General features: G+C 35.3%; 2 protein-coding genes across 2 annotated transcripts; one reads left to right on the top strand and one right to left on the bottom strand.

Annotated features, from left to right (window-relative positions):
* Positions 1-1,721: 1,721 nt before the first annotated feature.
* On the top strand, positions 1,722-4,433 carry LOC104608076 (small ribosomal subunit protein uS14z/uS14y/uS14x). Its single transcript, XM_010273944.3, has 3 exons — positions 1,722-1,910; positions 3,722-3,821; positions 4,242-4,433. Exons 1-3 carry the CDS (start codon positions 1,849-1,851, stop codon positions 4,248-4,250), a joined length of 171 nt encoding a protein of 56 aa, XP_010272246.1. The 5' UTR covers positions 1,722-1,848; the 3' UTR covers positions 4,251-4,433.
* A 5,911-nt stretch (positions 4,434-10,344) lies between these two features.
* LOC104608084 (scarecrow-like protein 32) lies at positions 10,345-12,714 on the bottom strand. The gene has a single exon (XM_010273956.3). The coding sequence runs from the start codon at positions 12,105-12,107 to the stop codon at positions 10,734-10,736; it is 1,374 nt and encodes a 457-aa protein (XP_010272258.1). The 5' UTR covers positions 12,108-12,714; the 3' UTR covers positions 10,345-10,733.
* Positions 12,715-14,603: the final 1,889 nt, after the last annotated feature.

Here is a 14,603-nt window from a genome sequence, read left to right as displayed (position 1 = left end):
TATCAACACTCATAATTTTAGCTAAACTAATAGTCATATCTCCGATAAATAACAATAGTTTAATCTCCAATAATTATTAAAAATTTATAGCGTAAACACACAATTATTGAAAATATACAATAATTACAAAAATCACAAAAATACAATAAGTACTAAAAATATGTTAGCTTAGTCAATAAATAGTATAATCTCAAATAATAGTTTAATCTCTAATAAATATCAATTAATCAATAAGTTATAACAAAAATACAATAAATACAATAAGTATAATAAATTAAATTTAAAAATTCAATATTAGTAGTTTAATCTCTAATAATTATTGAAAGTTTTATGTTAAATCAAAACAAAATAAATTTATACATAATCATTGAAAATACATTTATCACAAAAAATAATAAATATTTACTGAAATACAATAAATATTAATTTTAGTATATATAATTATATAATAAATACAGATTAAGAGTTAAAATTATTATTAATAAATATTAATGATTTGAAAGTTATTTTTTCGAATTATTCCTTGATATAAGTGAAATTATTTATTTATAATATTAATTAAAAATATTAAGTTATTACTAATTTCAATATTATGTTATAATTATTTTTGTAATTTTTAGAATGTTTTTAAATTTATTACATAATTTATTTATTTCAACTATTTAAAATCTAGTTATGTTAAATATTTTGTTATTTAAAATATTTAGTTATTTAAATACTTAAATAATATGTAAAATATTTAAATTTTAAAATATTAATTATTTATTCAATTTAATTATCCATAAAATCATACTTTATACTGTTATTACATAATTTCATATTAATTTTGTAATATATTAAATTATTATTAATTTCAATATTATGCTATAATTATTTTTCTACTTTGAAAAAATTTTTAAATTTATTACATAATTATGTTATTTTAACTATTTAAAATATAGTTATGATAAATATTTAAATAATCTAAAAAATATTTAAATTTTTTTGTTATTTGAATTTTATTTGTTTAAAGCTATTACATATTATTAAATATTTGAAAAACATTTAAATTGATAATCTAGAAAAACATAATTTAAATTGTTAGTACATAATTTTGTGATATATTTTGTAAAAATATAAAATTATTTTTTTTTGTGTTTTCAATAAATATTTTATAGATATTATATAATTTTGTTAGAATATTTAAATAATTCTGAAATTTTTTAATCCAAATTTTCTTTAGATAGATATAGATAAAAAGTAGGGGAGAGGATGAATAGGAATTAGAGATAATTTAGGAGAGAAACTCTCCACTAAATTGGAGATAATTTTGGAGATAAAGTGGAATTAAGGATAATTTTGGAGAAAGTGGGGGAGGTAGTTTAGGAGAAGAGATTATTTAAGTTGTGGGAAAGTACATCTCATTGGTTGTTTAATATAATCAAGATAAGTAATGATTAGTGTTCTATATTTAAAAAAAAAACACAGAGAATAAAAAAAATAGATAAATCATATCATAATACCAGCAAACCTTGTAACCAAACAACCGGTAATGGTTATTCAGGTATAATAAAAAGCTTGTTTCTCGCTTTACTTCCCAACCCAACAGAATTTCCCATTTGACGGGTAACTATTTTCGCCCGTCAGATTGGAATCTACCATCATCCTAATACGTATGTACTCTTTGAACGAGACATAGCATTGGTTCGTTAAGTAGCGTAGGCGACTAGGCGTTTAGGAAGTAGGGTTTCAATGAGAGCTATAAAAGCCAAAACGCCTCCCTCTTTTCTCTGGCCAGAATCTCTCCTAAAGTTCGAATACTAGAGATTAGGGTTTTCTTCTGCAACACAGTGAAGTAGGCAGGGAGCGATGGGTCACTCAAATGTATGGAATTCGCACCCAAAGAACTACGGTCCTGGATCCCGCGCATGGTGAGGGTTTTCTTCTGGATATTTTCTGGCTTGAGCCTTAGAATTGTTGTAGTTGAAATGCGGAAACACTTTCTATACTATATTATTTGTTCCATAACAGTCCATCTATTGCAATATTCTTCTTTCTCTTTTAATATGCGAGACTAACCCCAAATTTCTCTTTCTTAAATATGAGACTTGCCACAAAGAAACTTTAAATTGGTGTGTATGAATGATTTGTGTTCTTTATGGGTTTCATAAAGAAAGCTTTGGGTAGTCGCTAAGGCAGGATCTATCGAAGATTGATATCGTTGAAAGTTTGATTTTACATAGCCTCGTTACGCAAATAGACCTCACAAATCGACTGACCAACTGCTTTACAAAACTGAAATAAACTTCTAAGGTTTTGATAACAGATATGGGTAAAAGAGACAAATATGAGTAAGATCCAAACAGCAACTGCAGATATATTTTTTTAAGAACAGGGTCCAAATGTAAGATTCAAAACGATACTCTTGTGGGTCATATACTCATATTATATATAGTAAGATTTTCACAACTATAGTATTTAAACTTGGTCAAGATCATATGCAAGTGGTTGCAGGACATGTAACATGATTGTTAAGATATTTTTTCTTTGTATAAGCCATGCGTTAGCAACCATGGAAATGGTGTAAATTGCCCTCTGTAGTTGAGAAATTCTTATGGTTTAGTAGTGACTAGAACCGTTAACCACTTTTTTTTGTCATTTTAGGTCCCTTTAAATCATTAGTATTATATTGATTTTCACATTTAAAGTCAATCAAAGCCTTATTTGTGCAATGTCCAATGATTTCAATTATCTGGATGCAAATCACACAATTGGGGCAGATGGAATAATGCGATCGTCGTACATTTGTACTTAAAGTTGCCGGAGCCTTATGAACATGATCCCTGAATTTGTATTTTCCATCTAATCACAAGTTGCAAAAGTGTAGTTTCGAGCAGAAGCTTCAGTGGGTTGGGTAGGTGTTTTGTCAGTGATATAGTGATATTAAAGTACCCAGAGCCCTTATCAACATGATCCCTGAATTTGTATTTTCCATCTAGTCACAAGTTGCAATAGTGTAATCAAAAGTTTCAGTGGGTTGAGTAGGTCTTTTGTCAGTGATATACTGATATTAATTTTTTTTCGTTTTGTTCATGAGAAAAAAATGTGTTCCACTAATGCAACTTGGTTATGTGGTTAGCTTTTGGGAATGCCAAGACTTGTGAGTTTTTCATACTTGGTGAGGCTATCTGGTTATTTGCATATTTTGAATGAATGATTTTTCCTTCATATAATCACCTGTTCGCTGTGTAGCCAATACGTGACAAGTACCTACTCTACCCATCAGAACCCAATCCTCATTTCCCTTTTTGATTGCTGTTCCGAATCCACATGGCATTTTAATAGGGAATCTGTGGTTATGGTAATTAGAAACTAGTGTGCCGTGCATTGTGGTTATCACTGGCACCTATAGCTACCAGGTCACTTGAATGAGTAAATATTTCTGAATTCAACTAGAGCTACTAATTTATCCTATTGGCACCTGTAGACTCATGCAAGGTCACACTAATGTATTGTAATGATGTACATGATGATTTATCCCATTGGTTATTTCTTCTGTATGATGATTTTTTATTTATCCATTAAAGTTTGAAATTAGTTGTTTTGGATGCATCATTATTCGTGAATTCGTAGCCTACGTGAAATCAGTACTGCTATTTGAGTAAATCAAATGCGCAGATATCCTTAAGATTTTTAGCAAGCTTTAATTGTTCTGATGTTTTTTTTTTTTTCAATTTGTCAGCCGAGTGTGCGGGAATCCTCATGGACTGATCCGGAAATATGGACTTATGTGCTGCAGACAGTGCTTCCGTAGCAATGCCAAGGAAATTGGCTTCATCAAAGTGAGTGAGATTCTAGTTTCCCCTTAATATATTTATTTCAGTTAGAATTCCATCTATTTCTAGTTTAACCTAATGCTAGTGTCTGGGGTTGTATGTTCATGTTTCATGCTTGTTTAAATCCCTAGTAATTTTTGATGAATGCTAGTAAACGTGTTTACAGTTTTTGTATCCTTTTGCTGGGACCCCATGAAAATGCACACTTCAAAAAAAAAAAATGAAGTTATATGAATCTTCCCATGAGGCCTAGCTTGTTCTTAGGCGTAAAAAATGTTTGCTCACTCTCCAACATAAAAAAACTCATACTAACAAAACACACAGGCTTCCTTTATTTCTAACGGTTAATAAAACCTTGGGCTTTTTGCTGTTTGTTTGAAAAAAATGTCAAGTTAATTTAATGTTAAATGGCTTGTGTCTTTTCAGTACCGCTGAGGAATGGACCATGAATGTTGCTGGCGGGATTTTCTGACGTATGGTAGTCTAGGCTTTGCTATTTTAATATGGTTGGTTGATAATTTTTGTGAACTTGTACTGGAATTGGTTGAGACTTGAGAGCTTTATTTTTTGATAAAACATCTTTTTGATACTTAAGACGATATCCATTTCGTCCTCTAACTCATCTTGCCCAGCTATTTATTTTCCCTTTTGGCATCTTTTGGGTGGATCCGACCAGAAAATCAGATCGATAAATATACACGATTTGGAGGTTGCTAGATCATCCAATTAAAAATAGTGATGGTCTCGTTTGTTTTTTTCGTAATTCTATTCTTTTTTAGTTTTTTACCACAATAATATAACCTAAAAGCATCATTTATTAGTTAAATGTGAAGCTGATTGCCCTGGTGCTCAATCGAATATATATTCCTGATCTCGTATCCGGTTACTTTTTCTCATGTTATTTCTTTGGTCGAGGACGGTGTCAATTTTAATGCTTGCACATTTTCCTTCCATTTACAATATTCTATTTTTTGTTTCAACATCCAGGCATAACGAATTCTTTGTGGGTTTTCTCCAATCTAAATTTAGGGCTGTCAACGGTTTGGGTCTGGATAGAGTCTGACCTAAACCGATAGTCAGGTCCATTGGGTTGGTTCAGACCCAATGTTGTATTGAAAGTTATATTTAGTTATTTATATAATTACTTAAAATTTAAAATTTGATGGTAGTATCTGAGAAAATTATGAAATTATTTATATGTTAATAATTAAATATTTTTATTTTATATGTTATTTATTTTAAGCATAAAATATGATAAATAAAAAAATAATAAAAACTATTTGGACAGCCAATAATTGGAACCAACCCAACTATTTATCAGTACAATATCAGGAATCGGAACCGTTATAAACTTATAATTAGATTGTCGGTTTGGGACTGTTGGGTAGATCCCACAACCCATTGACAGCCCTAAATATAATTTTGTTCGATATAATTAAATTATTGCTGTTAGAGAAAGACGTCTAATCTCTGTTTCCTTTGTCCATATTATGGGTTTGAAGTCCTGATCACTGAACAGTAATAAACGAAAATATTCTTTTATGGAATCAGGCAATGTGTTGTGGATAACAGATTCGAATTTATATTTAGGATGATCGTTTGCTATCCTTTCTCCCAATATGGAGTTTTGGGATTAAACATGTGCTAGTATAGTTTTTTTATGTAAACTGATTAGCTGAACTTGAAAGGGTTCAAATCAGCTTCCCACAAAATTGCTCCCTGCAATATCCAACCACACATTTTCGCTGTGTTTTGGAAATTTTTCCTAATGATGGTATCATCATTTTTGGGATGTGCTGTGGAAGGTTGTGGGAGACAATCTTGTGAGGGGCTGATTTGATCTCAACTTAAAAGATGTTTTATGGGTCGTAGAATCAATCATTTTGTTGCAGGTACTCTGTTAATCTAAAAACGACAATCTTCCCATCCAAGCCATAACCCAACAATTGGTACCATATTTTAGCAAGGAAAGTAAATGGATAAAAAGGTGAAAATGCATAAACTGTAAAGTTCTAAACTAAAAGATTAGATTTAAATTTAAAAATTAAAATATTTGAATTAACCTCATTTACAAATATTAACTGATTATTATATGATATGCTGATTTTATTTTATGATTTATATGAAGCCATGGCAAGAATAGACACTATATTAGTAAAAACGTTATTGAAGGATGTATTTTATTTATTTTTTAATTTTTGTGCTTTATAATGGAGGACTGATTTGACGTTTTAAAACGTGACGCCGTTGGTGTTGCTTTCCCTAGGACTGTATTTTGATTGATTAAAAATAAGAGAAATAGAATGTCGAGGGATATTATATTGACTTGTCTCTCTTTTCTCTCTCTTCTGTTTCTCTTATTTTGTGAAAATCCATAGCCCAAGTGCAAACAGATGAACACAAGCTCCCCCGGCTTTTGTTTTCTAAATTGGATCGGCATAAAACCCAAAAGGCTCCACGGCTTATGATTTTTACCGGGATGGGAGAAATAGTGAAAATATATGAACATCTTGAATAATCCACGGTTCAATCAGTTTTGACCAAAAAATAGAAAAATGAATAAACGGCCAGCCCAATTCGGGAGAAGATTTGGCGACATATAACATGAGCCCCATTAGATTCATTAGGTGGGTTCTTTTTCTTTTCTGTTTTGTTTTCTTTTTGCAAGAAACATTTTTTTTGGATTATTTAGAGGCTTTGTAATCCTCTGGATTGCGGGGAAATAATTAGACCGTACATTTCTCTTGCTTATTCTTGTCTTGGTTTTTTTTTCTTTTCTTTTTTTTTTGTCTTCTTGCTCTCCTTCAATTAAATTGCAGTTGCAGTAGCATTCCAACTAGGGGTGTCAATCGGACTGGATTTGGTCCAACAGGATCCAGTCCAATGTGAGTCCATTACAAATGGACCAGGCCCAATCCAATTTAATGAATATTTTTAACCAGTCCAATTGAATGTATGGACTGTTCAATATGTTCAATTTTGTTTTAATTTAGAATAGCTCTAACCAAATTCGGTCCATTGACACCTATGTTTCTATTTTCTATCAATGGATTAGATATTAGCTCAATCCAAATCAATCCAATATAAATACATTACGTATGGACCGGATTCAAACTAATCCAATCCAATAAATACTTTGGACCATTAAGTCTGGACTGATCCAATTCAATATGTCTTGTCAGTACATCCAATCCATCCAAATTGATTTTGGTTTGGTCTAGTCCATTAACACCCCTAATTCCAACTAAACAACTTTCAAATGCCAGGTTGATGAGGTTGTTAGTTTAAACATTATGAGAACAATATAATACAGACGGAACAAAACCAAACCTTACAACAACTAAGACAGAAGAAAAGAAAAGAAGAAAAGAAAACAGAAAAGCAACTTACATCAAAATATATTTTCATATGACACATTTCTCAAGTTTCACAGTTGAAATCGAAATCAGAATCAGAATCGAAATCCTTTGGAATTGGAATCTGAATGGTCTATTCCTAAACTCCTTTTGGTTCAGACAGGAATGAGAATGGGAGTTGGAATCCGCAGGAATGAGATTTCATTAATTCATTCCCAAGAGAGGGGCAGGGAATGGCCATTTCCTCAAATGGAGGAATGTCATTCCAGCAGAAATGGGAATGGGATTCCAATTCCATCAAATCAAATGGTTGGAATTAGAATACCCTATTTTGATTCCGATTCTAGACCCTTATTCCTCGAACTGAACGGGCCATATATATATATATTTTCTAGTATAACATTTTACACGTTTTAGGGGATTAAGGGTTGGGGCCCGAGAGAGTCAGTCTCCGATCTTACCACCAAGAGCTTGTGGACTGGAGTTATGCAGCTATTGGATCATAGGAAAACAACAAGCTTTAACATAAATAGAGAAAATTCGTTAATTGGATGAAGTTTCAATTTATTGCAAATTTCCATTTAACTAATGCTTTTATTTTAAGGGAAATTGTCTTAAAACTCTTTTCAGCATTTCTCTTAAATTTACCATTACTTTTCAAAATGTCCAAGGAACCCCATGTCATTAACTTGACGTTAAACAGACTAATAGATATTAGTAGGTTGCTTTTTTACCCTTTGTTATATTTGACCCATTTTTCAATATTTGAGAAATACCCTTGTTATTATTCGACCCACAACGCACTTTTCAGCTTCCATGGAATACTTTCAAGAAGCATAATGAGAGCAAAACGTCTCTGAAAGAGCAAAAATCTTATATATTAGTAGGTCATTGGTTTTTAAAAACAAATCGGTGATCGAACCGGTCAGTGGTCCGGTTACCGATCCAATCGTTTGACCTGAACGACTGGCCCGTTTTGACAAAAAAAAATTTTAAAAATTGCAAAACGGTCAAAACTGTTCGAACGATTAACCGGCCGGTTCAGCGGTTTGCTGACCAAAATCAACGGTTTTAAGGGAAAAAGCGGTTTTGGAGGAAAACGGAACCGGTCAAGTGACCAGTTCTCAGTTTTTTCGGTCCGACCGTCCGGTCTGGTCTGGTTTTGAAAACAATGTATAAGGTAGTTGGGAATTTAACGGCATTTTAGTCTTAAAAATATGTTCAATATTTGAGAAATACCTGTTGTTATTCGACCCAAACCCATTTTTCAGCTTCATTGGAATACTTTCAAGCAGCACAATGAGAGAGCAAAGTGTCTCTCAAAGAGCAGAAATCTTATATATATAAGGCAGTTGGGCGTTTAAGGGCATTTAGTCATAAAAATATGTTTAACAAGGCTGACTCACCATTCAGGGGTAGTTTGGTAATGAAATTTACATTTGTTCTCACATAGAGAACTTTCAATGTACACTAACGGTACTGTAACCAATAGTGGGTTTTGGAAAACAAAAACTTACTGACATGATTCTAGATATCCTGCCCACGCCTACCCATAATACACTATCCCTTGTGAATTGGGAACATCTCCCCCTGCATGATATTATGCAGAAGATGAGATGTTCTCCATGTGTGGATAAACGTGGGCAGAGTTCTCATGGGCAGGAGATCCGGACTCTACTGACATGGGTTCTTGGACGTTTTGAAGTTCCTCACACAGCGTGCCTCCCTCCGACATCACAGCACATTTCAGCCGTACATCCGGAACATCTTCCCATGAATTAAAAATTTACAAGTAGGGATGTTCCAGATGCACTGCCGAAACATGCTGTGAATTCGGTGTGAGGCGTGTTCTTTGAGGAGCAAATCCAAACTCTTTAGAAAGTCATGTAAATTTAAGAGAAATAAAATTTTAGACAATTTCCCTTATTTTAATAATAAATTATTCTCAAACCAATAAAATATTTAAATGGCAAGATGATTGTTGATAAATCAAGGTGATCACATAACTCACAAGACAAGCGCTCTCCCTCGCTCTGCCCCCGCTATTGCATTTAGTAATTACTAATTACAGACCTACAGTTGGTGTATAAGCAGCTTCTCGGTTTCTTGCACCATACATGAAAATATCTTTTCTAGTAGTTGATAATCACGTCCAAACAAGTCGCAGAGATAGTACAAGAATAAATTAATGCTGCGATTGAAAATCACGTAGATATGTTGATATACATTCCCTTCCATGCATGGAAAATTACACTTGGGGTTAATCAGATCAGAGGCCACTGCACAGTTGACAATGTTTATCTCAACTACTATTCAAAAGAAACAGCAAAGAAGATAAATTTGGTCAAAACCGGTAGTGCAAACCATTGAGCGTAGCCTACAGATTGTTTCAGCACAATCAACTGATAAGCATCTACACAATTTAGTTGGTATTATTGAAATGTAAAATCTGCATTCATAGTTAACCTGAAAAGAAATGATAAACTTAAGATTTCATTGTTTCGAGTTTTGGGTGGGAGGGTGGTAGTATCTCAGCATTTATTTTGAGAACTCTCTTCTGTTTCGTGCCAAAAATGTCATCCCCTGGCTTCTCCATTAATGAGAACTCCCTAAAATAATACTACAATAAATTAACACAATATTATTAATTATCTATTATTAATGCAGATTCTCTCCAAATATTCTTGGAAAATTGAACCATCCTTAGCTTTTGTTTTTTTTTAATCAAAACTTCAATGCAAAGTCAAGAAATTGAAACCAGAAGCCAACTAGTTGTCGTCATGAAATGGATGGGGGATGATCTTCGTGTGTCAATTCCCAATGTTTTTCTTCACAATCCAATAATCTTCTGACCATATTGATTATTTCTCCTATAAAAAATTACAGGAATTTTCATAACAATGAGTTGAAACCACTTGGACTGCATTCAGGGTTTAATTACCAAATTTATCTACTTGACTACTTCATTGCAAGTCGAAAGTTTTTGGAAATTAAAACCGCCCTTCGTTGTCTCCATCACTCCGAAGACTAAGCAAATCTGCTTTTCACCAAGCCATCACATATAACGCTAGATCCAAGAATCAGTATTGCATAGTTCAATTAATTTGTGGCTTTAAGCCTTATGCTCAGAAAGAAACAGAAATCTTATTTAGTTTCGTAAATGATTCCTGGAAGAGTAATAATACCTGAAAGTTCATATTTTCCCGTATACCAATCTGTAGTGTACAAGAGAACCCTGCAAATTGCGCTGACTCTGAGATCACACACACTTCCTCACACAGCTCTAAACACAGAAACACGAATATATACATTACATTCGCAGAACGCGAAGCATAAAGAAACACACGAGGATATGTCCAATGCAACGCTACGGCAACAAAAGGGGAAAAGTACTGCTCAGTTCTCACACGAGAGAGAGAGAGAGAGAGAGAGAGAGAGAGAGAGAGCATAAAAGCTATGGATCGTACACTTCTGGAGAATAGAAAAGCTGTGGAATGAGAGACGACGAAGGAGTTTACAGATTAAAGAGTAAAAACGAAAAGAAAAGAAGAGAAAAAATGTTTCAAGTAGGGACCCAAGCAGTAGCAAACACAACATTGTGTCCTTTCCATGTAAGCACAAGACCTTCATCTTCTGCCTTCTTTAACCCCCAACCGGCGGCATGGTCATCAAGCATGCTCTTGACCTCTAAAATAGACTCTTCGCTAAATGGGATTCCCCGAAAATTTGCATTTCTCATTCTCTGAATCCACCTGCTTTTGGGCTCCAGACGTTCGACCCTCTGCACACCCTCTTGTGCAATCACATTCTCTATCTTCCAGCATATATCCGCTTCGTACCACTGCCTTTGCTTGCTCCCTCTGGGAAGGAATGTATCCACCGTATCGTAAGGTATCCATAGATAATTAAATGCTGATCTCAATCTACAGACCAAGTTGTTTGATGTGAAATCTGCATCTTCATCCACTACAACAACGACCGTGGGCTCTAAACTGCGAATCGCTTTAAGAAACATGGTTCGAAGAGAAGATGTAGTAGAAGACTCGAAACTGTAAGGGGTTACACCGAGGGTTTCTTCTGGTATGTAATGAAGCATCATGTGACAGTTTACAACGAGAGCCTCTCCTTCGCCTCCTCCTTCAGCAAATACTAGCTGCTGCACCACACGAAGTTGTTCAATCAAAGATGCGAACCCATCAGAAGAACTGGAAGGAATCACCCTGAACTCCATCCCTACATTCCGAGACCTCGCAAAATTCACCAGCCTTGAACCCAAATCCTCATAGGATAGGTCAAGCATCGGGGGGACATCGGTGGTGGCGCCGGCGACTGTGAGCTTGATAAAGGGTGGACCCTCTGGACGGTTTGCAATTGAATCAATTAGTGTTGGGATCTGCATGCAGTGGGTGGAGCTTAGATCAATGATGTGGACCACAGAGAACCCTTCGATGGCTTCTAAAATGGCAGCATTAGCTGCGGTGAAGCCAAATCGATGCCACGGGGTGAGGTCAACGAAGCTAGCAAGCTCGATAACGGAGAACTTGTGGGCATGGAGAGCTAGGTTAGCGTTGGCGTTGGCCATTGCTGTGAGCATCTTGCAACTTCCTGTTTTTGCTGCACGGACGATAAGAGCTCGGAGGAAGCCACAAGTGAGGCGTTGATTGGAGTCTCCGTCCGGAGGAGCGATGTTGTTCAAAACCCAGAGGATCTGTTGGGCTAAGGTGGCATCGTTGCTATCAATTGCGTTCGCACAGTGCACCAGCAGCTGCTCCATGCAATTGGCATCACCGAAGTTCCCGAGAGCCTTCGATGTCGGAAATCCAGGCCACGGCCGGGTTCTATGAAATGGGTTCTTGCTCATGGTGAGATCTGAATAAGGGTTAATTGCATATTGGTGCAAGGAAGGTGGAAGTGGTGTTTCAGTGAATTGCAACATGGGGGAGAGAGAGAGTGTGTGTGTGTCTATCTGTGAGCTTGAGAATGAGAGAAAGGTGTATGAGAAGAAGAGAGAGAGGAGGAGGAGGTAGAGATTGAGAATTGAATTCAGATTTCAGAAGAGGGCAGAGTGAGAAAGAGACCAGACTAGCGGCGGTTCCATTGGGAAACGATCCGTTAGTGTGAATCAGTATATTTCGGGAAAATTCTGCATTTGAAGAAAGCAAAATAGACAGTTCAGCTTTTTTTTTGATAGAAATCGAAAGGGTCTACACAAGACGGGGTAGCACGTCCTCACAAATCAGATATACAAATAAAAGCTAAATTCCATGGAAAGTCACTAAAAAAGGACTGTACATTGGAGTGGGAAGAAAACCCATATCCCAAAAACTTAGTTGAAGTCAAAATCGGAAGGAAAAAAAAGACGTCCCTCTAAACAAAATCAGCTTTTTCAGTAATAGGATGGAGGGGTGCAATGAGGCTATAGAAGCAGCGTTTGAATAACCTTTTCATGGACAGAAAAGGTTCTGTTCACTCTTCTTCCCTTTTCCTTCATTTTTTTTCTTCTTTCGTCGGAAGATCTATGGTAAAAAGAGAGGGTATTATAGAAGAGAGGAGGTGGGCTTCTGTTGTCTTCTGGGGTCATGTGAGGTGGCCGGCCAGGGAGTTGTCTTGTTCTGGGGGTTGGGTTTTTGTCATGTACTGGTAAGGATTGAGAGGAAGACTAGTTTGGCTCACTCACGGGGTATGATATCATGAACAAATCATTTCTGCAGTTTATGCTCTCTCTCTCTCTCTGAGAAAGCTTTTCATGAAATTTGAACTTTGAAATAATATAAATCTTTGAACTTTATAGGGATTTAATAGGTATGCTTGGGTCATAGATTGATGGAATTGATTTGATCTTAATTCTTCCTTATTAGCGTTGACAACGACACTTTCTGTCTTTTTTGATGCACGTTAAACTGTTAAAATATTATGGCCCAGAGTGCTCTCTCTCTCTCTCCATGACATTTTTGATTTACCTGGAGTCCGGATCGTCTACATAGGTACTACTGATAAGTCACAAATACTTGGGCACCCGACGCATTATTGTGAACAAAAATCAAGACAAAGAGGGTCCTAAAATTCTCTCTCTCTCTCTCACGCACACACAAAAGGCCTTTAACATTGACAAGACTCTCTCCTGCTTTTGTACATCTTATCCGCTGCACTACTAGTCTTGGATGTCCAGTGGTAACTCGGATCTGGAATGCATGCACACAAGAGGATTACAATGGATAGTAATTATATATATATATCTCCAGGTTCGTATGAAGCGTAAGATTTGGTCCATATCTTATATTCCTTCACTTGAAGCCTTTCGTCCCCACAACCTGAATACTTGATATATTCCCTTTGTGCCCTTGGCTCAAGGACTGGTCGTCCATTGCCAATGGAACCCCACTTCAAATAGACTACTCGGCCATGCCACCCAAGCCAAGAAAGATAATATCAAGCTAGCTAGTTTCAATCCAAATTGCACCACATGCCTGCCTCCCCCAGCACCCTGGCCCACCCTCTAATTTGACATTTTCATTCTCCTTTTTACCTTCTATATATTTACTCATTACTCAGATAGATTATCTTTATACCCAGCCTCCTGGTCTGGATGATTGAACTGGGTAGTAGCTAGGGTCAGTCCCCCAACCCAGAAATCATGCTCCTACAATTGGAATCTTCAATTTTAGCGTATTGATGTGGATTTGTCCAACCACAGTTGCTCTTAACAGAATTAATTGAAGAGATAAAACCGGCAAATTAGTTTAATGTGTCAACTTTTGGCTGAATATAAGCGTTGAAAAAGTATTGTTATACAATATATACATACAAAATGCTGCTTAATTTTGAGTGTCCCTTTGTTTATATTTTGATGAAATTCTCAATGAAACCGAAGGGTCATTGCGTGTATCAAATTCAAAAGGAGTGGGGTTTATGTACCGATACAATACAAGTTGGGTTTATTGTGTTAAGTAACTTCCAATTGAATCGAGAGGTTAGGCTTATTCTCGTTTGAAGAATATGCCAATTGTTGAATTGAATTGATCGAGTTGGCCATATTTCCCGTTCTAGGTATACACCATTAATGCATGTTCCCTTGTACGTCCAAGAATGGTGAAGATTTTATAGTACTGTGGTTACGTCTTCTTCAACATTGTGCTATTATATTCCAACTGTGTTGCAAGTGTAGGTGTAGCACATATAATGTGCTTTTCACATTGTACTAATCGATGCTTAACCAAAAACAAATTGTACAAATTGATGCAGATTGAGAAGTCATGTTCCTTCCTTTCTCTCTGCACATGGTTCCAACGTCTATATATATATATATATATAATTGTCTCTGTTACTTGATTTTCATCTACACATATACTGCTCTGCATCTGCTAATAAGGTTGTATACTTTTATTTGACAGCTGATAGCTTTCCACTATTCTCTTTTTAATTTGATTTATTT

This window comes from Nelumbo nucifera, chromosome 5, assembly GCF_055504915.1.
Source record: "Nelumbo nucifera cultivar China Antique chromosome 5, China Antique-T2T, whole genome shotgun sequence".
NCBI lineage: Eukaryota > Viridiplantae > Streptophyta > Magnoliopsida > Proteales > Nelumbonaceae > Nelumbo > Nelumbo nucifera.
This window is presented reverse-complemented; position numbering and strand designations above follow the sequence as displayed.